Below are 25307 nucleotides of genomic sequence, written 5' to 3'. Positions count from 1 at the left end.
ATAAAATTTTTACTTTCAACATGCATGCATAAGTACCATTTGGTAGAATTGCTTAACTAAATCGCAATTACAAGTAGGCGAGAAAGTTTTACTGACGTGTTTTTGAGAGTCGTAGAAAATTTCACAAAAGCATTTCATCGAGGGGAGAACAATGATAGCTTTTAGAGAAGGGGAAAACAGTTTTCAATAGCTGCTGAGTATTTTGCGTGTAGATAAGAGCTTTTGTTTAATTGTTATTGTTTTTACTGTTATTTCTTCCTCACATTGATTTGGAATTTTTCTGGGGTTTACGTCTATACATACATATGTATGTCCCATGGCGAGTAAAATTGTTCCCATTACTTCAACGTAGGGCAAATAATCCAAACGCGAGGGAAATTCGTAAATGGTTTGCTTTTTAAAACTAAAATAGTTTCAGACGTACAAACATACATACATACTATACATGGAAGTTATGTATGCGCTTTTATTATTGCCATTTTTTTAGCCTTCTCTATCAAAGTTAGAAGTTTTCCTCTTCGAAGGTTGGTATTTTGGTTGACATAAGTTTTGGTAGGTTTTTGAAGTATCTAGAAATGAAAATACATTCGGATATTAGTACTTCATATTTTTCCCCCCAGGCTCTGACTCACTCATTTCATTATTCTATTAGTTTTTGTTTCAGCTTACCCACGGGTGGGGATACAATTTATAATTTGTCTGTGACCGAGGAAAAATTAAAAGCAATTAAATTAAATTGAGAGATTAATATATTCTACTTTTAATTTGGCGCTGCAGCTATTAGTCGGCCGAGAACTTCGCCGACTTTCGCCCTGCTTTGCGAATTTACAGCAGTATATGGGTTGTTCTCTACTTGGTCCTTCCAATATGTTTAGCTATTTATTCAAATTTAATTCCACATGGTCCAAGTTTGCATATAAAAGGAAAAGCATAAAAGGGATTTGTTAATCGAGAGAGAGAGTTCTACGTTTTAGGCTGAAATTTGCCCCTTTGGAAAAGAGTTAGTTCGGGCTTATCTAATCCTACTCCTCCTTCAACTCCCAGTGTATGATATAAACATAATGAGACCTTAAGCATACATACAAACTAAACTTTGAAATAATTTGCGTGAGTCGTAAAACTTTTGGAGGACTGTCTATTTTTTCCCCTACCTGGAACTGAAAAATTTATTAGTGTAGTTGGGTAATACTATTAGGCATTGTTTAATGTGGATGTACGATTTAGCTACCACCCAAGTGATAAGAATGTCACTGCTATGTCGTGAAAAAATCTGTGGTCCTGTAATAGCCAATTATTTTAGTTTCTGGCTGATCACTACGTTCTGCATATACTTATATATCTAAAATCTTTTGCTCCCTGTAAAGAAGCTGTAGTAGCAACTCTACACATGGCAAAGAGAGGTAATCGAATGGAGTGAGAGCTCACGCATGTGACCCAATATAGTAGTTATAGCAGTTTAAAACTACCTTTATTTTGCCTAAGAACAGCACTCTGAGCAAAACAGTGGAACTCTAAAGCTAACTAGCTGAGAAAGAGTGAATTCAAAATTGGCAGCTTTAATTTCAGGGTGGAATTATGAGTGATTATTTCTTAACCCTTAATTACACGCATAAAGAAAATCATACAACTAAATGAAAAAAACGAGGTGTGTGTTATCAAAAATATTAAAGTACTCTATTATCTTTAACTTAAAAAAATATATATATATATATTTTCGACGTCAAACTTAATAAAAATAAATAAAATAAAAATTTACCTTCCCAAAAAAATATTTCGTAGTGGTCGGTTGGGGTCCGGACTTAAAAAGAGTAGCGACACATGTGCACATACCGATTTTCTTGCTCAGTGACTTATTTACGTACCGCGCAGGGACTTAGGAAGCTAGAAAGAGCGCGAATACGCTCCAAGTAGTCCAAGACATTTTTTTTTTCAACTTGAAATGGCCTTGACCCCAGGCGCCTAATTAAGGGTTAAGTCAATTTTTTTTTTTTTGTTATTATTTAACTCACCAACACAAAGGGGCGTAGATGTTTTTACTTATACATATGTGGACTTATATTATTATGCAGTACATTAACTGCGTAATTAGTTGCGGATTGTTGGCAGCCAAACAACGACGGCGCCGGCGAAGTTGTGGCACCGTAAAGACTCCGAAGGCGTTGAAGCAGAGTCGGTATGGCGACGACAGCAATGGCATGGTGCCCGTGACACAGTTGGCTGTTTGAAATACTTATAGTAGATAAATATGTATGTAAATTAATATATGTACATACATACATTTAGGTATAAGCACACGCACACACGACTAGTTAACGTCAACATCAGAGTGTCAATGTTGTGAACTTTTCCAGCCGTCCCTTTGCGTCGATTTTGGTGTTATTGACTGCCGCTTGTGGTAACATTTCAGTTTTGTTTTCGCTTTCAATTTACCCTACTATTGGCATTCAATGTCATCGTTAGCCACCATTTTGTATAAATTCTCATTTAAATATGGCGTTTAATTAGCAGTGAGTTTCTTGTTTCTACTTACCGCCACTTTTGGCGCTACAATTAACGTTGTTGTTGTTGACTACACTTAACATGTTTTCACTTTCTTATTTCCACTTTTCAACTGTTTATTGTCCTCTTGATAGCCGTGTTATTTTTTTTTTTTTGCCCACCCCCCCTCTTGGATTGTGTGTTTTACCCACAAATTGTTCCATTTCTCTGCTCAGCTAAGAATCAGTAATTTCAATACGGCTGCGAGCTTAATAAGCATACTCTAGCACAAACTAATATATTTGTTTTAAATTCCCGTTTCTTGTCTCATATTTTTTTTTTTAATTTCCACTTGGCTTTGCCGTGCGCATTGGCTCATTTCCATATTTTATAGCTTTTAATTATGCATAAAGTGTTTGCATGGCAGCGTACCACTCACCCTCACTCATGTAGACCTCCTTTTCATTCAATGTATATGGGTCATTCCATACAAAATGTACACTTCCATTTTTTTTCGTGTGAAATATTTTTTTGCATTCTTTATCGAACAAGTTTAGATACCTATTTTCTATTTCATCATAATATTCATGAAATATTTTTTTTTAAAATTCCTTATCGAAAAAAACATATTTTTTTTTTTATTTCATCATGATATTCGAAAATCTCGAAAAAAATCCAAAACTTTAAACTCACAAAGAAGTATCTTTTTTAAATTTATCGCAGTCATTAAGCTATTTGTCAGAGAAAATCAGTTAAGTAAGCAAAATTTGCGTTGGAGTGTCAGATAAAATTAAATCAAAATTTTTTCTTGCATTAAAAAATTTAATTTTTTCCATTCTTAAATTTTTACAGTGTACTCCATATAGTTTGAGAATCTAAATCGATTGAAAAAAAAAAAACAAAAATCAAACAGTGTATAATTAATAAAAATATTATTTAAAAAAATTTATTTTTTTTTAGGGTAAAAATATTTACCTAAATCTATACCGCACTCTAATGCAAAACCGAGGTAATTACGCACATTTTGATAACTTAACTCAGTTACTCAAAAAAAATGGTTTATTAACTGAAAAAATTTGAAAAAATATACCTACTTCTTTGTGAGTTCAAAATTTTCGAAGATTTCCGAGATTTCCGAATATCATGATGAAATAAAAAAAAATAGTTCTATTCTTTTTTTGATAAAGAATGTAAAAAAAATATTTCACACCACAAAAAATTTTGTGGTATAAATTTTGTATAGAATGACCCTTACGCACATATAATAAAAACCGACTTGTACTTGCTTTCCGCTAGCTATACTGGTTCGTTTAGCAAATAATAGCGCTTTCGTTATTTGTGTTGTTGTTTGTGCTGTAGTTTAAGTGAAGGCTATGCCGCTAGCAATTACTTATTCGCTTGCTTTCACTTTAGCCTTTTGTTATTGGCTTTATTGTTATTCCTGGTTCGCACATCCGCACCCTCACTCACACGCACAGTCACACCCACATAAACATTCTCACAGCCATAATACATAGATACACATTAACTTGCACTTTCTCCCTGACCATTACGGCCAAACAAAAGCGAAAAGTATTACAAGTTGATAAGGACGCTTCTTGCAACGAGTCAATTACTTTGGTAAATAATTGCCAATGAACTGCGAATCTTATTGTTTTCATTAAGACTTTGTGCCGCAGTAAACAATATTTAAATTGTTAATTGTCGTCGATAAATGCATACCATAGTATGTTAGTGGAAAATGGTTTTCTTTCTTCTATTTCATTGTCGCCGGGGGTATAGTACGAAAATAATAATCACTTATTAAGTCGTTTAATTGACCTTTTTATTTATTTACAGAGAGACCTCCTTGCTAACTCAGCAACTCCTCAAAATTACACGAAAATAGTACCTATTACTGGGCGAGTGAAAAATTACTGAATAGCAACACTTAACGCCAAAAGCATTCAGACAAATAGCGGCGCTAATTGAAAAGTTTCTGTAGCAGAACTGTTGTTGACTTGGTTTTTTGGCAGATACTCGACACTGTTTGTCTCATAAAAGAATATACTAACGTCCCCTCTCCCATAAGGCTATTTAGAACGGAGCTTATAGCTCTTTATGAGTGGCTTTATTCAGGAGGTCAACCAAGACTGCTAGAACTAACACGCTGACGACTGGTCGATACGTATATCTTCCCGATCTATATCACCTATTACTACCCATATCCTTATCCTCAACTATAAAAAACGAACGGAAATCCTTCCCACAGCCAGTACGAAGAAATTCAAGCTGCGATTGTGCATATACGTCGATGGCGCACCTATGTACTTATACCAATGCAGGCGTATCTATACAACTACTACAGGAGAATGTCATCCAAGATGAAACGCCGTAACTTTTGGATGTCAACAAAACGAAATCATGAAAAGTAACTCCTATTTTCTTTCGTTTTGACAATAGATACGGGATTTTTACTTACTACATACATATATACACCAACAACAAAACATCATCAAAGCCCCTTTGGTTGCTCCTGATCAAGCAACGAAGAACCAAATTGATCATGGCGTTCTAGAGGAAAGAGCCGCTTCGAACGTACTTGATGTGCATTCTATCCTACGAGCCGGCGTCGGCTCCCATCAACATATTGTTGCTGTTAAGCTGCGTCCGCCAATGCGCAATGAAGAATGTGCCTTAAGCATAGCGACAAAAGCTCGGCGTCGAGAAGCTGCAGTGACAATGGACTGCCGCGAAGTAAGAAACCCTTCATTGGCTGGACGTAAATGGGCAGTTGAAATCCATCTCCCAAATACCTTCTGCCGTTGTGGAGAGAATGGATGGATACTACCGCCTACGCAAGAAAAACTGGTATGGCAACGAGTGCCGTAATGCTGCAGCGAAGAAGTTTGCAGCACGCAAACTCACCCTGTAGCTAATATCTTCGCAAGCGATAATTGAGCGATACCCAGTGAGGAGGAACGGTGGGAGGTATACCTGCGAGATGAAGAAAAGTAAGGCAAAAATACTTGAGTGTAAATAATTTGAGATGCTGGCAGGCAAAAATATGGCCCTAAATTGCTATTAGAAAGTACAACGAAATTACAACAAAGAGCTTATTGGATGCATATACGAGGAGTTAAGCGGTAAGACGAATATGAGCTACCTCTTCGAGGGCTTATATAAGCCAAGGATCACCGTTTGAGACCATAATAAGTTTTATACAAGGCGACTTACTGTCGTACAACTACTTCAGGCCGATGCTGCAAAGCCAAATAAGAGCTATCAGTCTGAATTGGGACAAAAAAAAATTTATTGGTGGTTTATCGAGGACAATACGAATTATCTTCTGACAGCCCATAATGTATTTTTGCATATTAATACAAAGATAACTATCAGGAATTATAAACTTCAAATAGTAACCCAATATGCACAAAGCAAACATTTTTCCAATCTTTGAGAAATTCTTGATTCTCAAGTGGATTTACAAAATTTTTCCCAAGTTTTGACAAAAAGTTTGAATTCGAATTGATATCAACACTTTTCCCAAGTGGAGAACTCAGATTAGTTTGCACAAAAAAAATTTGCCCTTTTGTTAGAGAATGGGTTGGTTCTCCAATTAAGTTACACTTGATTGTACCTTGGAATTTTTATTGGATTTCCATTTAATCTCCAACCCAATTATTTATTGGGAAAGGTAAATTTATTAAAAAGTTAAAGTACTACAATGCAGGCAAGGAACCAATGAGATTTAAGACAGTTTTATTTTGAAAACATTTTCACGAGGGCTGCCACCTGTTTAAAACTCAAAGCATATTTTTTTTTTTTAATCTACCTTATATAAAGTATATTTGAAAAAATAGTTGCCGCCTATTTATAATTAAATTTAAATTTAGTCAATAAGTTAAAGGAATCGTTACATAATAATGTCAAGTCAAAAAAACGTTTGTTTAGACATTTTTTTAAAGGGATTGCCACCTATTTAATATTCGAATTAAAATTAATCAGATACTTATGGATGTCAAGAAAACATGCAAAAAAATGATTTTATCTTGCAAGTGTTTTGAAGAAGGTTGACACATATTTACACGTTTAATTCAATTTATTCAATTCAATGAATTGAAGCGAATATTTGCAAAGTGGAAGATTCCCATTTCCCAAGTTTCAATTTATTTATTCTGTTTAAGCCAAATAAAATATGACAACTGGGGTATTGACAATGGTGTCGCAAGCGTCATATTGCTGTATGTGGTAAACTTTAAAATCTTAAATAAATGTTTAGAAGACCTTGAATCGCAACCGACTATTTTTTAGCATTATGAAGATTCATAATATGACTTTTATGGTACCTTGCGAACCCCTTTAGTATTTTTTTAACAATTTAAAAATTGCAACATTTAAAAAATACGACACTTACGACATCGTTGTAAATATCCCAAATAAAATATTGATGTAACCTAAACAGCAGCAATTGTTTAAAAGAATTTCCAACTATAAAAATAATTTTAAAAAGTATATATTTAGTTCTGGAACCTCGAGATAATAAGCATCTTTGCTAAATAAAATCAATTATTTTCAGTTCAGCCAGTTTAACTTAAAAATCTGAATTTTTAATGCACTAACTTTCTGACGCCTTCTCTTTATTGAATTAAATTTTCAATTCATTTGCGAAACTAAATACATAGGTAGCGCACGCGTTCTTATTTTTGTAAATACTTTAAGCACTTCACTTTTTGTCCTTGCAACACGAACACACACACACACTCGCAGCCATTCACACCCACTCGAAAGAGAGCACAGTCAAGGCAGAAATTATCAAAGCCTGACTCAAGTAAGTTAATGCAATTCAAATGTCACTTTTATGCCGCAATCAAAACACAAGAAAGGTGCTTACACATACTAAAAGTGTTGCATTTTGCATTGCCTTGTATGCGAACGTGTTTATGAGTAAGCAAAAAAAAAAAACAAAAATTCACAAGAACAAAAGTGAAACGATTTAAATGTGATGCGCGCCCATTTAGCCGTATGCACAGACATAGGGAGGCAGGCAGGTTGTACGTTGACTTTTTGTGTATTCATTTGTATGTATTTTTTGTCATTGTAGTTGTTTTTCCACTATTGCATTGTTGTCCTCTTGCTAATGGTTTTGCTTTTGTCTCATACAATGCGATGTAATGCAGTCGGCAACGGCCTTGTCCTTGTTTGTTGCACGTTGCACAACACACTCCATTGGATTTATGGGCTCACCAGCGTACTTACTTAGTTACTTTAACTTATGTATGAATGCATAACTTATATACTCGTGTATGAGTGTGTGTATATGAAACATTTTCGCTACATATGTATAAGTGTACTATTTTCCAGCTCATTCTGTGATGTGGGTTGATGAGTCTGATGGTTGCGCATCTGTGGTATCAACTTATTCAAAGCTCATTCACTTAATGCTGCTGGCACATTTGTGAGCTGATCATGCAAATGTGTGTATGTAAATGTATGTATGTGTGTGTGTGTGTGTGTGTGTGTGTGTGTGCTTATGCAATTCACAATTGCACATTTCTGTGTGTGTATATGTATGACACTTAAAGTTCTTATCTGCCTACGTGTGTGCATGCTAGGCATTCTTCCATTCTGTTTCAATGGTAGTAAGTTTGTGTGGTACATACCTACATAATTGGGTGTGAGCGAGTGGGTGAGCCAGCCACACCTGTAGTCGATCAGATTATTTACCCTGCATTCGCATTACTAGATACATATATATGTTCAGCATGGCAGGTGTGCTTTGCATGCGAAAATGTGTCCACTGGCATACAAACATACACTACAGTGGCTCATCTATAGTGAAATTTTAGGGGGGTCGGGAATTTCATAGAGATGTACCTTATTCAATAATTGTGTTAATAAGTAAAAATAACTGTTTTAGTTTTTGATGCATATAAATATGTAGGTACATATCGTTCATTTACTTAAATAGTTTGATAATCCAAAAAATACAAATATTGAGTTGAGTATGCAGAAACTACCACTACCTCTTCTTCTATGTTGTGTAAAAATAACGTAGCTGTATCGGTGACCATTATCTCGCTGGAACAAAATATGTATTCATGTTTACTATGTTTCGTTGTTTGACTTATGACAATACTGAAGTAAATGGGCGATATGTTAATAGAAATTCATTTTGGATACTGAAATTGATGCGGTTGTTGCCCATAGAGAGAAATCTTTCCATGACTTCATCTGACTTTATTTCAATCTCTATTTTATATCTATTAGGGAAGGCCAACCTGTTCAATCATGTAGTATGTATTGTTGTTCTGAGCCAAATTTTGGTTCGACACAAAGAAGTGAAAGATCTAACATTCGTTGATGGAAATGTGTGAGTATCTCTGTGGCTGATGACAATTGGGTACTGGATTCAATTTTCAGCTTCCATTGCTGCAGTCAAAATGCTCCTAGCCTCAATAAAATTTCATTAGATATCGATGGAATTTGATTTGTAATCTCATGCATCCAATTTCAAGATCGGAAAACCCTTTACTTGCACTTTTTTTACTAATACCCTTTAGCATTTTCATTTCTAAGTCAGCCAAAAAAAAAAAAACAGAAAATAACAAATAAAAAATAAATTACTTCATGAGAAGAATTAGTAAATGATGTGGATATTTTTTATAAAGACTTTTACTATTCCCTAAGCCTTAAAAGTTTTTTTTTTAACAGTCACTCTGCCTTATTTCCACCTGCCTTTGCACGTCTTAGGAATATCGCATCCATAATCATTTCATAAATTTCATAGTACTTTTGCCTACTTTGAGATGAATGATTTCTTCGATGGTTTTGGCTATTTTTTCAGCTAATTGTGTGGCATTTGCGGAAATTCTATGAACGTGATCTTCTACACCAGAGGTGGACAACCTCACTTTATCATGCATACATTACACCTGTGTGCAAAGCAGCGAATTCTTGCTCAACAGCCAGTATTCGGACTGTATCCATTTATTTTTATTTTTTCCTTAATTTAATTTCTGCTTTACCTTCACCCGTAAGCTAAAAAAATTACCACATATTGACATTTTCCCTCTATTAGCTTAGCTCATTCTGCCATCCCTAATTTTCAGTTTATTTCATGCAAATTGCACAACTTTTCAGACATAAACTACAAACTAATTATTTCATTAGTTTCATTTTATACCCTGTGAAACTTAACGGTTTTTTGGATAAAAAGAAGTATGTAGCTGATTTATTGATAATCATTTATTGATGGTAATTTTTTTTTCTCGCACATTTTACACAAATTATAAGCTAACTGTGGTGGTATTTGCATAAAACATTTGTCGCACATTCCATATTTGGCGGATTGTTTGTTTGCATTAATCATCCACGTCTATTTATTGGCTCGGCTGGCTCCGGTGCTCTGTCTTTTTGAACGGTGGCACTGCTCCCGCTCAAAATTATTCCTCTCAAATCCCAATGAAAAATGTAAGTTCCTCTGTTAAGTGAGAAAAGGGTAGAATAGAAAATAAATAAAGTAAAAAATTTGATTAATCGGATTCAATACATAAAATACAATTGAGCAAATCATATTAAAACTTAAAAGCAATAACTTTGACCTTAAGGGCTAATGAGGGTTAACTCGTATTAGTAACTCGCCTAAGAATGAATTAAAAAAATTACATTGTTGTAAATGTCTACAAGTACATATCGATCGTCCTCTGCAATAACGATGCAACTAAAATTAAAAAAAAAATAAAATAACAACACTTACTACTGTTAAGTGCCGAATGTCTCTAACTCTTTTCTCATTCATGTATGTATAATCCTTAGTACTACCTTTATTAATTTTTACTATGTAATTTACATGTGTTTACATGAATTGGAAGCTTTATAGTTTCGGTCCGCAAAACTCCACTCGGTGGGCGCGTTAGTGATAAAATGTCACTGAGGAAGAAAGCACAAATAAGAAATTCAAAATTACATATTATTGCCACCAGATTTGACGCTTTTATTGCAGTAGTTCTACAGTCCCCTTCACTTATATATCAAAGAAATTATTGCATTTTTTCACTTACTGTGAAACCTTTTAGGGGTAACTAATTCCCCTAGTAATCCCACCCCCCCCTATTTCCAAGCCTGCATACATATCCAATAAAGCTACGTATCACAACAAATATATGTGTATTTTTATGTAAGTTTCAGCGTAAAAAACAATTATCATTTCGCGAATGTAAACGTATGCATGTGCATGCTACAAGAGCACATACCTGTTTTGACGGCTCAGAGGTATGTGCTCGCAACAGATGCACCTTGATATACATACATAAATACATAGTCAAGTAACCATGCACATGTGAAGTTTTCTCCGTTGGTATTGCTGCTTTTATTATTGTTCTTGTGTTTTTTTTTTTTTTATTGCTGACAATGATCCGCACTGCAACTGCACTTATTTCACGCTCAGCTGCACTATGTTACGCTACTTTGCTCGCGAAGATATTTAAATCCCTGCCTAAGGCCAATTGTCATACCCAGTTGTCAGTTGGCGTTCGCGTTGGCGTTATTGTTTTTGGTTTTTATCCTTCATTTCGTTTTATTTTGATTGTTTTTTTGTTTTTGTTTTTGTTTTTGTACTTATACCCTCACTATTATTTACCTGCTATCTTTATGAACTCGCCGCAAAACCATTTGTGCATACGCTACCCGCTGCTGTTTGTATATTCGTGGCTCCTCCAAATGCGGGAGCGCGCGAGGCGTCGACATGACGTATACGTAACAAATAGCTACTCATGTCGTTGGAATTTATTTTCTTGCTACCTTTTTTCGCACCATACACACTTGTGTTTATGAAGTGTTGCATATGCGCCTCAGTGCATTTAACATCGTTTTGTTATGTCGTGTTCTATTATTTTTGCACTTGGATAACTGGCTGCTATCACTTTATATACATATGTATGCACATATTTGTCTGGTGTGTCGTGTTCGTGTTGCTGCTGTAACACCTGCAGCTAGGCATTTAGCATGGATGAGCAGTGGATGAGCTCTTGAGTGCAATAGAAGTATGCAGTTTAATAAGATGAAGCTACTTTTTATCAAATGCTAAAATGCTTTATTGAATTAATAGATTTTCTTAAGAGAGAAAGTTATAAAATTATATGACTTTTATCTCTAAATATTTAACTGTGTATTCAATTATTTATTTTTATTTTTACTGTCTACAAGTCAACCCTAGTTGCTTTATCATACAGAATAAGTCTTGATACTTGATTAGCCTTTCTGAAACATTTAGGATGTATCCCTTCTCACAGTATTTTATACTTTGCCCATATAAAATTATTAATCAACATTTGGTTAGTAAGAAAACCTATATTTGAACTGTTATAAAATTTTTAATCGATTTACATTATTCGGAAGGCGATATAGTTTAGAAATGTTCTCTGTTTTTTTGTAATTTTTTTTTGAACATTTTTATATTCTAAGTGCCTTCTTCTAGGTATTTTTATGAAATTTCTATTAACTGATTCTCGGGGCCTTCGATCTCTTTCTGAGTAAAACGGATCACTGCGTGCCTAGCCTGACACCACCAGCTGGCTTTCAACGCATTTACTATATAGGGATAAGATGCTGGTGGGCTTTGGTTGGAGGGCGGCGTCGGTGAACTTTCACACAGATGGGTCAAAACTTGACGTAGGAGTCTGTGGAGGGATTTTATTCAGGGAGCTCTCCATCAACCTTAAATTTAGGCCCCCAGATCATTTTAGTGTGTTTCAGATAGAGGTTGCTGCTATTGGGGTCGAGCAGTCGATTGTCTGCTGTAAGGGATGCTAACAGCTACTCAGACAGCCAGACATAGATCAAAGTCCTGAGCCCACTTACAATACGCTCGGAACTTGTTGGGTTATGCCTTAATTTGCTTTCGATACCGTTGGAATATTATCTACTTTGTCGAACTTGCCTGGGTGTTAGGCCATAGTGATATCGCAGGAAAGCGTGCGGCTGATGAAGTGGCCAGAGGCGACACCCTTGAAGAATTACCGCCAAGAGTAGAGATGATGGGAGTTCCCTTCACTACTTATGGACTTCTTTTGGGAATATGGGTCTTTGGCCTGGGCCTGGAGGAAAACAGGTGCATGTGCTACGGGGAGGTTTTTCTGGTCGAGGGTAGACGAGGGTGATCTAGGCATCTACATACTTAGGCTCGTGAAGCAGGATCTGTCGATTATCGTGGGTGTACTGAAAGGGCATTGGTCGTACAGGGGTACATGTAGTGAGATTAAATATGTTATTAGACCCCCTTTCTTGCAGCTGTATGGAGGACGATGAGGTGGAGTCATCTCAGAATTTCCTCCTAGACTGCCCAGTTTTAGTTGATTGCGACCTCCAAACTATCGGACAAGTCCGAAAGACGTCTCCGGGACTACGAATGACCGCCTGCGAAACTTCGTTCTCGGAACTCAGCGATACTCGCTTTAACTTAGCCGTTAACGTTTGCAGTAGTATTACAAAGGACCACTTCCACGGTCTTTTAAATCAAAATCGCAGTGGTATTGGGCATAAAGCCTTAAATGTTCAACGAAAACTTTAGTTTCAAGTTAGCAAAATATTACATGTGTTTTAATTCGAAATTCGGACAAACTGACAAAGAAAACTAACCTCCAGACCCTTAATGAGGAAGGTACCTCTGCTCGCCTAGCTCATAACGTTGAGAAGACACAGACTGTTATCATCACCATCCAAGGAATGCGACGAACGAGAAATTATAAATTTTATCCGATTTTAATAAAATTCGTGATGGTGATGGGTTGCTAATCTTTAACATTTTTCACTTTATTAGGAACAAAATGTTTTTAATATGTATAACCATTGACATTTAGGACATCTGTTGTGTTTCCTTCAAAAAGTTGACAAATCAACATATCTACTTAGGGCTTATATTTATTCAATACCCTCTATCAGCAATTTTCACAAAAACTATTTTGTGAGGGTAGAACCCATCTGCGACTTACCTGTCATCACTGATGTTTTTTATGACTTCGTAATTTAATAGTAAATTCTTCAGTCAAGCGTTATACTAGGTCAGCATTAATATCACCGATGAAACTTAAGTCTTAGGTGGACTTTATACACGAATATCAGTTTTGTGAAAAGTGCACTTATAGGGCATTGAATATAAGCCCCTGGTATATAAATTTGACTTACAGGCAATTTACATATATATCTAGCAAAAGATGGGTGCACTACACACTATCGATTGTGCTGTTTTCATGTCCCTTTTAATCTGTTTTGCATCTGCACGATTTACGAATAAATCTAAGCAAAATTTTGATATCAAAGAGCTCAGGTATCTCTCAACAGAAGCACAAAAAATGTTGCGCCCTCTCACAATCTTCAAGGCAGGATCGTCATATGAAGTGGTCTTTATGCAAATCACAGTAAGATCTTTGCGCCGCGTAAAGGGACTAGTCACCACTCCAGCAAATTGTCTGCAAACTCGTCTTCTCGTAGAAATATATTCAGGAGATTTTCAACAATAATACCCCATTGTTTATTTAACAATTTTTTCAAAGTATCTATAATTTATAGGTCCGAAAAAACCCCAAAACCCACAAAAAATGCAATGGGGGACTAATAAAAAAATCCTTAGTTTTAAAAAATGGTTAAATAAACAAATGAGTATTATTAAATACTGAGAGTCTCCTTAAGAGAACCAGAGTTTTCCGATCGAATATATTGGTTTGCAAGAATTCTATACCATTTCTACGTAAAGTGGTTTTTTTTCCATATAAAAGAAACGGAAAAATTTGCGCGCTTTGAGCACTCCCTAAATATTTTTTGATTTCACAATAAAAAAAATAGGGGTATACTTGTTCCGATACAGAACAATCCTAGGGGGTGAGAGCATTCTTTAGACCACCCTAATCTGCGTATATATAACAAAAAAAAAGTGAATTAAAACAAAAAATTTCTTTTTTTCTTTTTAGGTTAACCAATTGAAAAGTGGCAAATACACAAATGTTGCAGAGTGTACTTTTTTACAGTGCACTCTTTTCAAATATAACAAAACTCAAGTACTTTATGTGGAACAGCTGAATTCTGCTACAAAGTTGAGAAAAAGATAATGAAAAGCGCAAAAGTGTAAATAAGCGCTTATTCTCTGTATCTTAAGACAGTGTTATTAATAAAAAAAAGATAAAAAAGATACTTAGCAGCGCTCCGAAGGACATTGCAAGCGCAAAAAGTACATGCTACAGCATGAAAATAAAAGCGAGGACTCAAAAGTCGTAGCCCTAATTACATGCAATAACTTCTGCAATTAACGCAACAAAAGCAATTTACCTTACAAGCGCTGATAATTTGTCAAACTGGCTGCGATTATGAGTTGGAGCAAGACTGAATTATAGATAAGCAACAAAATGTGAACAGAGATGAAAAAACAAATATCAGCTGCAGCCACAACAACAAAGAGTGTAACTTCAACTGCCATCATAAACATAAACCAACATTAAATTAAGCAAGCGTTGCCAGCAGTGTGCGACACAAAACAACAACAAACGTAACACTTCATACACGCAACAACGGCGCATACATATATTTAGCAACAGCAACAGCAGCTGCAGCAGCAATAGCCATAACCGCATATAGCGCTGCGTAGCGCAATAATGATAATGTTGCTACGTTATATTCACCTGCTGGCAACAACAACAACCGCACTAACAACCACCCTCATACTCCTTGCATGTATTGGCGGCGGCGGCGGTAACAGCGGCTCATTTGCCACAGCGGCAACGAACAGTCAAAATGGCAATACGAGAAATTATAGCCGCAGCGGACGTGATAATGGCGGCAATGGCAATGGCAGTGGCATCAGCAGCGGCAGTAGCACATCAGCTGTTTTTCGCGCGCTTGTCTCCGCTGCAGCTACAAATTCAATCTCCATGCAATCAGATGCCTCATTAGCATCTGATTCTAGCACTGTGCTAATCTCTGGCCCATCATCAGCATCATCGGCATCGTCGGCTTCGTCGTCATTTGTCTCATCTCCCTTTACATCTGCCTCATTGACCGCAGCCAATTTGTTGTTGACGCAATCACATCAATTGTCCGGCATCAGTGAGGCAGCTGCTACCTCATCGGCTGCCGCCTTGTTAACGTCAGCCTCCCTCACGGGTAGTTCAGGTTTAGGTGGCGGCAGTGGTGGTAGCAGTACTAGTAGCGGGAGTAGTAGTAGTGGGCGTAGCAGTCGTCAAAATGTAGGCACTGGCGGCATTACCAACAACAATGTCAATGGACATGGTCATGGCATACAGGTTGATCAACTGCCAGCGCAACTATCGTCGCGCATCATACATACACGCAACGGTGCCATTTCCGGTGTTATTGTACAGCTAGAAGGACGTCATCTAGATCCGGTGGAAGCGTATCGTGGCATACCGTACGCTTCGCCGCCTGTGGGCAATTTGCGCTTTATGCCACCCGTTTCGGCGGCCATGTGGTCGGGTGTTAAGAAAGCGGACAGGTGAGTGAAAACTTTGAAAGTTTGTTTTGAAAAGTTCTGCTTGATGATTATATTACTGTTATGTGAGAATGCTTGTGCGTATGTATGTATGTAAATATGTAGATACGTATTGTGGAGATCGCATACCAACTTAGATTGAATATTTTTGAGTGCGAAATGTGAGCTAAATACACGTATCCTTCTCGGTCTACGAAAAGTTCAACGATTTGATGCAAACTTGCAACAAAACTGAGTTAAAGCATTAGAGAGAAAGATATTTACCTAACCCGCTAGGGTATGCTAGGAACAAAATACCTAGAACAAGGGTTATTAGCCTTGAAATATTAAACTAAAAAACTCTGTTTCTACATAAACTGTGAAAATTCGGGTTTCACAACTCAAACATTTTCGGAACTATTTTCTTATAAATTAAATTACTGTGACAACACTGAATTGGTCAAGTTGTACGAATGGACAGAAACGCACCAGCTCTGAAAGTATTCAACGCAGGTCGTGACACTGGTAGCTGAGAAAGAGGAAGGCCTCCTCTGCGTTGGGAAAAGCAGGTGGAGAAGGACTTCACTTCACTAATTATTTCCCATTGGCGTAAATACTGCACCAAACAAGAAGAAGAATATTTTTTTCTGCCCTTTATGAATTTTTCGTGTCCTATAGTAATCTTCAAATATCACAAAAAGTTCTGAATTGTTTTCTTAAATTGTACTTTTTCCAGACTTTTTGTGATTTCTTTTTTTTTTATGTAATTGTTTCAAAATTTTGGGGAACTTTTATCAAGAACATATGATATGCGGCAAGAAATTTTTTTTTATTTAAATTTTTTTTTATTAGAGCAACAGAAGCCAAATCAACAATTTTAGAATTGTTGTTTGTATATCTGTATGTTCGTACGTGCATCACTCGAAAGCTATTGCATAAATTAAAGTAAAGAAAAATAATAATAAAAGAGTTGCCACCTGTTTGAAAATTACAGTTTAAATAAATTAAAAATATAAAGTAGATAATGCAATATGGCTGTCGAAAGAAAGGGTTTAAGAAGACTTATGGTCCAAAATATTTTTATGAAAGTTTGCCACCAAGTTTGCCAAATTAAAATTTTATTTAATTAATAAGATAAGTTAAATATTGCATTATGGGTATCAAATTACCAAGTACCGAGATACCAAGCCACCGCTTAAGGCTGCAATACGATAAAACAAAATGAATTATATATGTACACCGTGGCGTATACGTAACGTCGAAGTTGCATTTTCATCGCATATTTTTCATATACGAACTCTTAGTCGAAATCAAAGAAGAATAAAAATCATAAAAAATAGTTAACCAAGAACTGAAAAGAAAATATGTATACTTCAACGATGGCGTTGAGTAAGTCGGTCTTCTAACTTTTTAGCTTTTCTGTTCTTCCCTGAAGCAGCGGTGTCACAGATGTTATTTTACCATTAACACCTAATGCGTTTCACAATATAAATTATTTTCATATCATACTGTATGCTGCGAAATAGTTTGCTAAGAGACTTCCATAGATTTACGGAACTATGCTTCAAATTTAAATATTTAGTTCAATGAAAGTGGCGCTAGCATTTATATACATACACATTGTAGTGTTTTATACGTATACGATTGTATAAAATAAATAAAAGTTTTGCCAGACAGTAAAAGCTCACCAATACCATTGCTTGTTTACAGCACAAAACAAAAAAGTTAAAAAAACCTGTGTGAAATAAAAACTCTACAAGTTATAAATCGCTAAGAAGAAGCCAAACTTTTCATATATAGTATAACGGAAATTTGCTTATGATCAAAGCGACTTGTATTGCAACCTATTTTCCGCACTAAAAATTCAACATAAGTAGGTAATTGACTTGTTCAACTGAGTTCCGCCCTCTTGTTTTAGCCGTAAACCAACTATAATACCGGCATCTTCCAAACCAAACCATTACAAGTGTGCGGAAGCTGTCGAAAAGTTATTGTAAAACACTGCCTAATTTTTGGCACGTGCAGGCATACGTCTCTATCCATTTCATAATACAACATAATTTGCCGCTTTTGACTTTCAACTTCAAACTTCCGCAACAAGAGGTATTGTGTCTGGCGGAAAAAGCTGAAAATTACTGAGAGCATGAAATATAAAACAAAGCCGTATCGTATTTCTAAACATAGAAAAACTTGTTATAAATTGGCGTATGCACAAAAATAATAAAACAATTTTAAAGTTGGATGGAAATTGGCAAGACAGAAATATATGTAGCAAAATAAGCTTTCATACCAAATAAAATTGATAAAGAGAGGTTGGATATATAGAAAAGCATCTACATAGTCTTAATAGATAATTAGCATAACACTGCAAATCCTTCTACGAATTAACTTACAAGTCAGCATATAGCTTACCGTGCTGCTTTAAATTTCATGCGGTTTGTGTTACATCGTTCCTTGGCTACCCTACAGATGAATCGGCAACAAGAAGCGCGCGTCTTGCAGTGATTAGAAGAGGAAAGCGATGACGAAATAATTGGTTGCATCGATGTTGACAATGGCATGAAAAATTAAGAGCAATTAAAGCTATTTAATAATTTTATTTTTTTTTTCATTTAAAGTGATAGTGAAAGTTGCCAGACTGAAATAAGTGAGCATTTTTTGAAGTCTGAGCAAGAATATGAAATTTACTAAAAAAAAATATTGACAAGTAGTGATTATAGCATCCCATTTTCTCAATTGTTAAGTTCTAGGAAAAATAGCACATTACATACAAAAAAATATCAACATCAAGAAATGTAGTTGCCTATAAATGGAAGAGGCATCCGTCCAACAAAGCTATTACACGTAGTGACAATATAATTTTCCTTACTACTGGTCGAAAAACATTTTTAATGTTATCAATAAAAAGATTAAATCTCTAGAAGGATACGATAGGTCACGGGATGCTTGTGAGACTAATTAATTTGAGATGAAAGCGCTCATTGGTACATTGTACATAATGAGAATGTATAAATCTTCTCGCATTAAAGTGGATGATGCTTTCAATTCTAATGGGATTGTAATAGATATTTGTAGATACTTTTATGTCAGCTGAAAGATTTGCATTCTTATTAAGAAACATACTTTTCGATGACATTATTTCATGGGAAAATCATCGCAATCTAGACAAATTTCTGCGGCAATGCTTAGAAATTAAATTTTTTTACATATTCATACTTATATTGGATGTATAAATGCTCATATAATAATTGACACTTTTGCATATGGAGCAGAATATAAAGCGAAAGGATTTCATTAAGTTTTTAGTATTTTTCCCTAATTGAAACTAATCTTGCTTGTCGAAGCACAATTAAAAGATTGCCTCATGAGTTGCGTTCTCCTCTCCAACATTTTACAAACTACTCTAACGAATATGAAAATACCCCAGAATCAGAAAGAAAAAAGCGTAGATGGGAATACTGCCCTCGAAATTTAGACACAAAGTATATGAAAACATGTGGCAATGCTGTACTTTCAGATATAAAATTGCTATGAAATATTCAACAAAAATACCCGTCAAAAACTTTCCCTGAAATTTAAGAACAAAGAAGGTTAAGATTGAGCGAAAATTATTTGGAAAGATGTGCCACCTCATTCCAGATACAAAAACTACTTTTACTCGCTTAAATAATAAAGAGCCGTAGCTAAAGAATACACAACCAATAACCCTTCCTCCAGATACCAGTTTAGATGGAACTCTTCATGCCATTACTTCTTAGGAAGTAGTTTCCCCTATGTGATGGTGTACGACATACCTTCTTTAAAGTGGATTAAACACTTCTTCAGAGTTTCTCAGTAACTGAGTATTGACAAGCAGGTTAAGCGGGTGCTCTGTGAGTTCTGTGGATACATCGTCGGCTCTAGGAAGGGGTCTTGAGTATAAATAATCTCTAGCTAACAACCTTCTGTAGCCTTGACACTCTCCGAAGCCCTTGAATTTTAAAATCCGACAACAACCACGCCCACATCCCATATAACGGTAATTTGGAGAAACAAGATTACTTTGATATACCAGTACCTACTGAAGCGAATTTATTTAAAATTGATGTTTGCGATAACTCTTTAGGTAGCGAGAAATACGCCTATAACAAATTTTTTGAAAATGGGCGTGACACCGACCCAAAATGGTCCTAAACTAGTCCTGAACTGGTCTCGAACTGATCCCAAAATGGTCCCGAGCTAGTCCCGAACTAGCCCCGAAATGCTCTCAAACTATGTTGAGATCAAACCGCCGAGAAAACGTCAGAGGCACTTAATGAAAAAAAATAAAATTAATTTTGAAAAAATAGTCGCTTAAATTTCCTTAGCGGTTAGCGCCAGACAGTTGTAACAGCTGATTAGCTTTGTTTTCATATGTACAACTTCTATATCCATCCGGGTTTACACGCGATGGTTTACGCAAATTACCCCTATACAGGGAGTAAAGATGTTTACAAATCAAAAAATCCAAGTGAAAACAATTTCAGTGTTTAAAGAATTTCCGCCTTGCTTTTTATCAATACACAACTGTAGTACTTATGCCTAAAACTATGCAGCAAAAAAATTGTAGGCGCTTATAACGGGTGATTTTTTTGAGGTTAGGATTTTCATGCATTAGTATTTGACAGATCACGTGGGATTTCAGACATGGTGTCAAAGAGAAAGATGCTCAGTATGCTTTGANTCGCGATTCTATGGCCATTTTGAGGGAAAACTTCGGAGAACAATTCATCTCAAGAAATGGACCGGTAAGTTGGCCACCAAGATCATGCGATTTGACGCCTTTAGACTATTTTTTGTGGGGCTACGTCAAGTCTAAAGTCTACAGAAATAAGCCAGCAACTATTCCAGCTTTGGAAGACAACATTTCCGAAGAAATTCGGGCTATTCCGGCCGAAATGCTCGAAAAAGTTGCCCAAAATTGGACTTTCCGAATGGACCACCTAAGACGCAGCCGCGGTCAACATTTAAATGAAATTATCTTCAAAAAGTAAATGTCATGGACCAATCTAACGTTTCAAATAAAGAACTGATGAGATTTTGCAAATTTTATGCGTTTTTTTTAAAAAAAAAGTTATCAAGCTCTTAAAAAATCACCCGTTATAACAGAAATGTGAATCTATATAAATTAGGCTTGTGCCTAAAAATAGGCAACAACTCGAGGGAAGCATCATATATATAGGGCGTACCATTTTATATTGAACCGTTTGGGTTTCGTGTTGTATATTTTTAAGCGCATATTTTAGCGTAACTTTTACCCATGCTGCGAGCAAAGATGTTTACACAAAACAGAAACAAGTACACGCTTTTCCTTGATTTCCTTTTCAAAAAATAAAAAAAATAACTAAATATTTTACCCCAACTCCAATTGCGCATTACCCAAGTAAAGTGCAAAGTTACGACTTGTATTACGAGCAATGCGCTCCTTTCAACCACGCGAACATCGTAAATCGCGCTTGCCGTTAATGTGTCGTATAAAAGTATTTACCGGTCTCTGTTTTTTTTTTCATCGATATTCATTTTGGCTGAGTAAACGCAAATTTTATGAGCGCCAAATTGATGCAGTGCACTAAAATGGCAGCAAACATCCGTTTTGGCAAGTATGTATGCAGAAGTGTAAATATAAATATATATGCGTGTATGCTGGCATTTGCGCTTATGTTAAAACATAAACAGTTGGATAAACTTTCACGCACATGCCGGTAATGACAGCGCAGACTCCCTCCCACCTGTATATTTTGCATAACCTATACCTACACAAAATATCTGGCGGTTAAAACCAGCTTAACATTTTATTATCGCTTCCATAACTGGATAAACGCTGATGTCGTTGGTTGTTTACTTTGGTTTTTGTGTGTGTGTGTGTTTATTTTTCTTTTTTTCTTTTTGTTCAAACTGTGCCATTATTTCACAATATTTATTTACAAGCGCTATTGTCTTTTTCTCGTTTTTTTTTGTTTGTTTTGTGCATAAATTTGTTGACAGGAGAAAGTTAAACAAAAACGTGAGGGCCCACTGACAACAAAATTGTTAGCAAACATATGAATGTATGTAAATACTTTATGTCGATTCAAATAAATTGCTATGGTAGGATTTTATTAGATATTTATTGCTAGTAAATTTGTTCTTCTTTTGGCTTGGAGAAGTGATTTTTATTGCTCAATGACAGCGTTAATTACCCATAGATTTCTTTTATCTGCAGGTTGGTTTATAGTGCACTTAAATATAAATAATTTATCGAAAGAAATAATCCAACTTTCTCTAGGTGCCGGGTTTGGTGAAAACTTTGTGGGATGACATTTCGAAGACAAAAAATTTTGTTGTTGCTGGTAGCTTTGATATGCATTTAAATAGTATTGGAGTGGATAATTTACATTGGCCAAAAAACATAGTGTGCAGTGACATCCACACAGAGCCAAGGCCTTGCAGACCGCTCTAACCTCTTCGAGAACTGTTCATCTTGAATTAATGTGGGTTTCGGTATACTAAATATAATGTACATAAACACAATGTATTGAGCTGGTTTACGAATTGGAAAGCTAGCGGAAAGCAAAGACTATAAAAGAGCCATTGGTTCAATAAAAACTTTTATGCCGCCGTTTAATTTTTCTGAAACATTGTTTATAACCTCTTTCGGATACAAAATCGATTAAGACAAAATACTATTTTCATGCCTTCTTTGATCATTGAAACGATCTGAATTTGTCTAGTATAACACACAATTTTTGAAAATTTTCCACTGGCAAAATTCAACAAAAACACATATAAGCGACAGAGTTATCTATCTTTAAAGTGGAAATATTCGATTAAGAGAAAAGCTTCTTTTTCTTTTACAAACTTTTAAATCAGAATTCAAGTACTTTTGTGGATGATCTTCTGCAACTTTCCAGCACTGCACACTTAGAGCACAGCCAAATAACTTATCGGCAAATTTTTTCTTATTTTCATAGGAATTTCAACAGCTTTTCCAATAGCCTCCCCTTTTTTTTAAAGGGGCATAAACATTTGTTAAAACATAAGGGGTATTCACTAAATTGAGAAAGTGGTCTGACTCTGGCAAAAGTCGTTATTTGAGCTAAACTGCTCGTTTGACAGAGTTCCAGTCAACTTTCTCAATTCGGTGACTACCTATATAGATTTTACTGGAACTGCTCGGAGGAATTCCTTTAAAGGTAATTTTTAATAGCAAAGATTTTTTCATGTGAGTTCACAAGTAGACATCATCACTATCAAAAATTTACATATGTACATAAAAATACATATTTAAGTTTTAGGTACATTTATTTACCTTAAGGTACAATTTTTTCGGCAACTAAGTACAATTTGAAAATTAAATTTTTTATCCTTAGCACGAAAAAGTATTTTATGACGTCAGCGAATATTTAATGGAATTTAACGGTCCGCGAATGGCGTCACCTTCATTTTCCACAACGCAGCTTAAAGAGCACGTGATAGTGAGCAGTTGAGATTTCTCTTTTTTTTACTCTAGCTACAGTAAATATCTCCTAGAGTTGTTCTACCGTGTAAACTTATTTAAGAGAGTTTTATTTCAATAAAACTCTACCGTGTAAACATATCTCTGGATCGGGTTTGAGCTTAAAGAGAGAGTTATACACGACTTAATGGAAGTTGAATAGCCCGACATTTTTCCAACCAAACCCTCTCAATTTATTTTGAGTGATTAGAGGTGTGTATGTATGGTCTATTTATCAAAAAACTTTGAAGGCTATTTTGCAATTAATTTATTCAAATTAATTTTGTATTACAACTATTTATTCGTTTTTAAAATTACCTAAAATTTTTTTGATTTCAACAGAGTTTTTTCTATCATAAATGTCACAAGAGTCATAACCGGCATTCTTATTATCAAAGAGTCTTAATCATTTAAGCTTAAAACTGATGATGTAACACTGAGCATCATATAAACTCAAGTAAATTATAATTATTTTATACTAAAGTTTATTTTATCCCCAGTTTAAGAAGGTAAAGTTTTAATTGAAGAGTATAGAATTTAATTGAGTTCAATAATAAAAATTTTAGATTAATTAAAATTCCGCCAAAAGATTATTTGAATAAATCTTTGTAAGATGGGCTTAAGGATATTAAACTTAGTCGGGTACATTGGGAAAAAACATAAAGTCTTCTGTGTTGTAATTTTTATTAAATTGGGCGAATATATATAAAGTGCACCACGCACATAATTTTTTTAATCCTGTTTTTAAATTTTAGCTAATTCTTTTGATTGTATTCCCATGTGGGTGTACTCTTATATATATGTTAGTGCCAAAAATTGGCATTCATTCTTCTTCCCTCCATAAGCCGGAAGTAAGTGCCTTTGTTTTAAAGTCAAACATTTTATCTACAATGAAACTTGACGACAGTGATGCATATCTTCTTGATTTCGTTTTACCTGTGTACGCTTTCTTACTCTACTTATTATGCTTGAATTACAATACATTAGCTGAGCCTACACACACACATACACACACAGTTTTTCAATCTTCGCAAAAGCATTTTAAAAGACCTTAGACGACTGTGACAGTGGCACTAATAGCGCCATAAATAAAGATTTCCATAGCTGCTGCTTCTCTTCATGGTTGTTCTAAGTTTCATTTTTGAGTGGATTATACGCAGCATTAGGCATCTCAATTACAAAAACGAATGTACCAATCTTGGTATTTATAACATACTTATTCGTATGACTTCCTTTGGGTGTTTTATAAAGCGGCTTATTATATTAGAATGCTGCCGGTGCTATATATGTACATTAGGGTGGTCCAAAAATACATAGGAAAATCTGTTTTTTTTTTTTTTACCTACTGGCACCTCCAGAGCTGAAGAATGCCAAAAATAAGGAGGCACGTATTTTTTCAAATCAGTTAATATTTACCCGTGCCGCCGGGGCTTTGAAGTTTCCCACGTATTTACACGGCCTATAAAATCGTTAAAAATATGTATTTCTTGATCGAATTAGATTATGGTATTAAATAAGCTTAAATTTTTAATAACCATTGTCCTAGTTTTATGGAAAGGTGGCAACCCCGTTCAAAAATATTTTTAAATATCTTCAAAATTTTTAGTTTTTATGAAGAAATTTAAATATTTTAGTGACCTTTAAACAATTTTAAATTTTCCAATGCAGTATACAAAAAATTAAATACATCCATTGTTCTGTTCATGCCTGATGTCGTTTGAAAACGTAAAATAACTAATTTTTATTATATAACACATAGGATTATCAGTTATTAAAACACACTTATTAAAATTTTTTAATTTAAAAAAGCATCATATTGTTATTTTTTGAGGACTTGCGAAAGGAAATAGTCTTATTCGATCAAAAAATATTTATTTTTTA

At 35.2% G+C, this 25307-nt stretch overlaps 1 protein-coding gene across 1 annotated transcript in view; it reads left to right on the top strand.

Moving 5' to 3' along the window:
• LOC108360086 (P17/29C-like protein DDB_G0287399) overlaps nucleotides 1-25307 on the top strand; it is a gene marked incomplete at its 3' end in the record, with an annotated part of 162952 nt that overhangs the window by 123885 nt on the left and 13760 nt on the right. Inside the window, exon 2 of the mRNA XM_017612246.1 lies at nucleotides 14424-15958. Within this exon, the coding sequence (XP_017467735.1) occupies nucleotides 15102-15958 (857 nt within the window). The remainder of the gene's footprint in view (nucleotides 1-14423; nucleotides 15959-25307) is intronic.

Source organism: Rhagoletis zephyria, unplaced genomic scaffold (assembly GCF_001687245.7).
Source record: "Rhagoletis zephyria isolate East Lansing unplaced genomic scaffold, Rhagoletis_zephyria_1.1 Rzeph_scaffold_00516, whole genome shotgun sequence".
NCBI lineage: Eukaryota > Metazoa > Arthropoda > Insecta > Diptera > Tephritidae > Rhagoletis > Rhagoletis zephyria.
The sequence above is the reverse complement of the archived record's forward strand: the minus strand, read 5'-3'. Positions and strand labels throughout refer to the sequence as shown.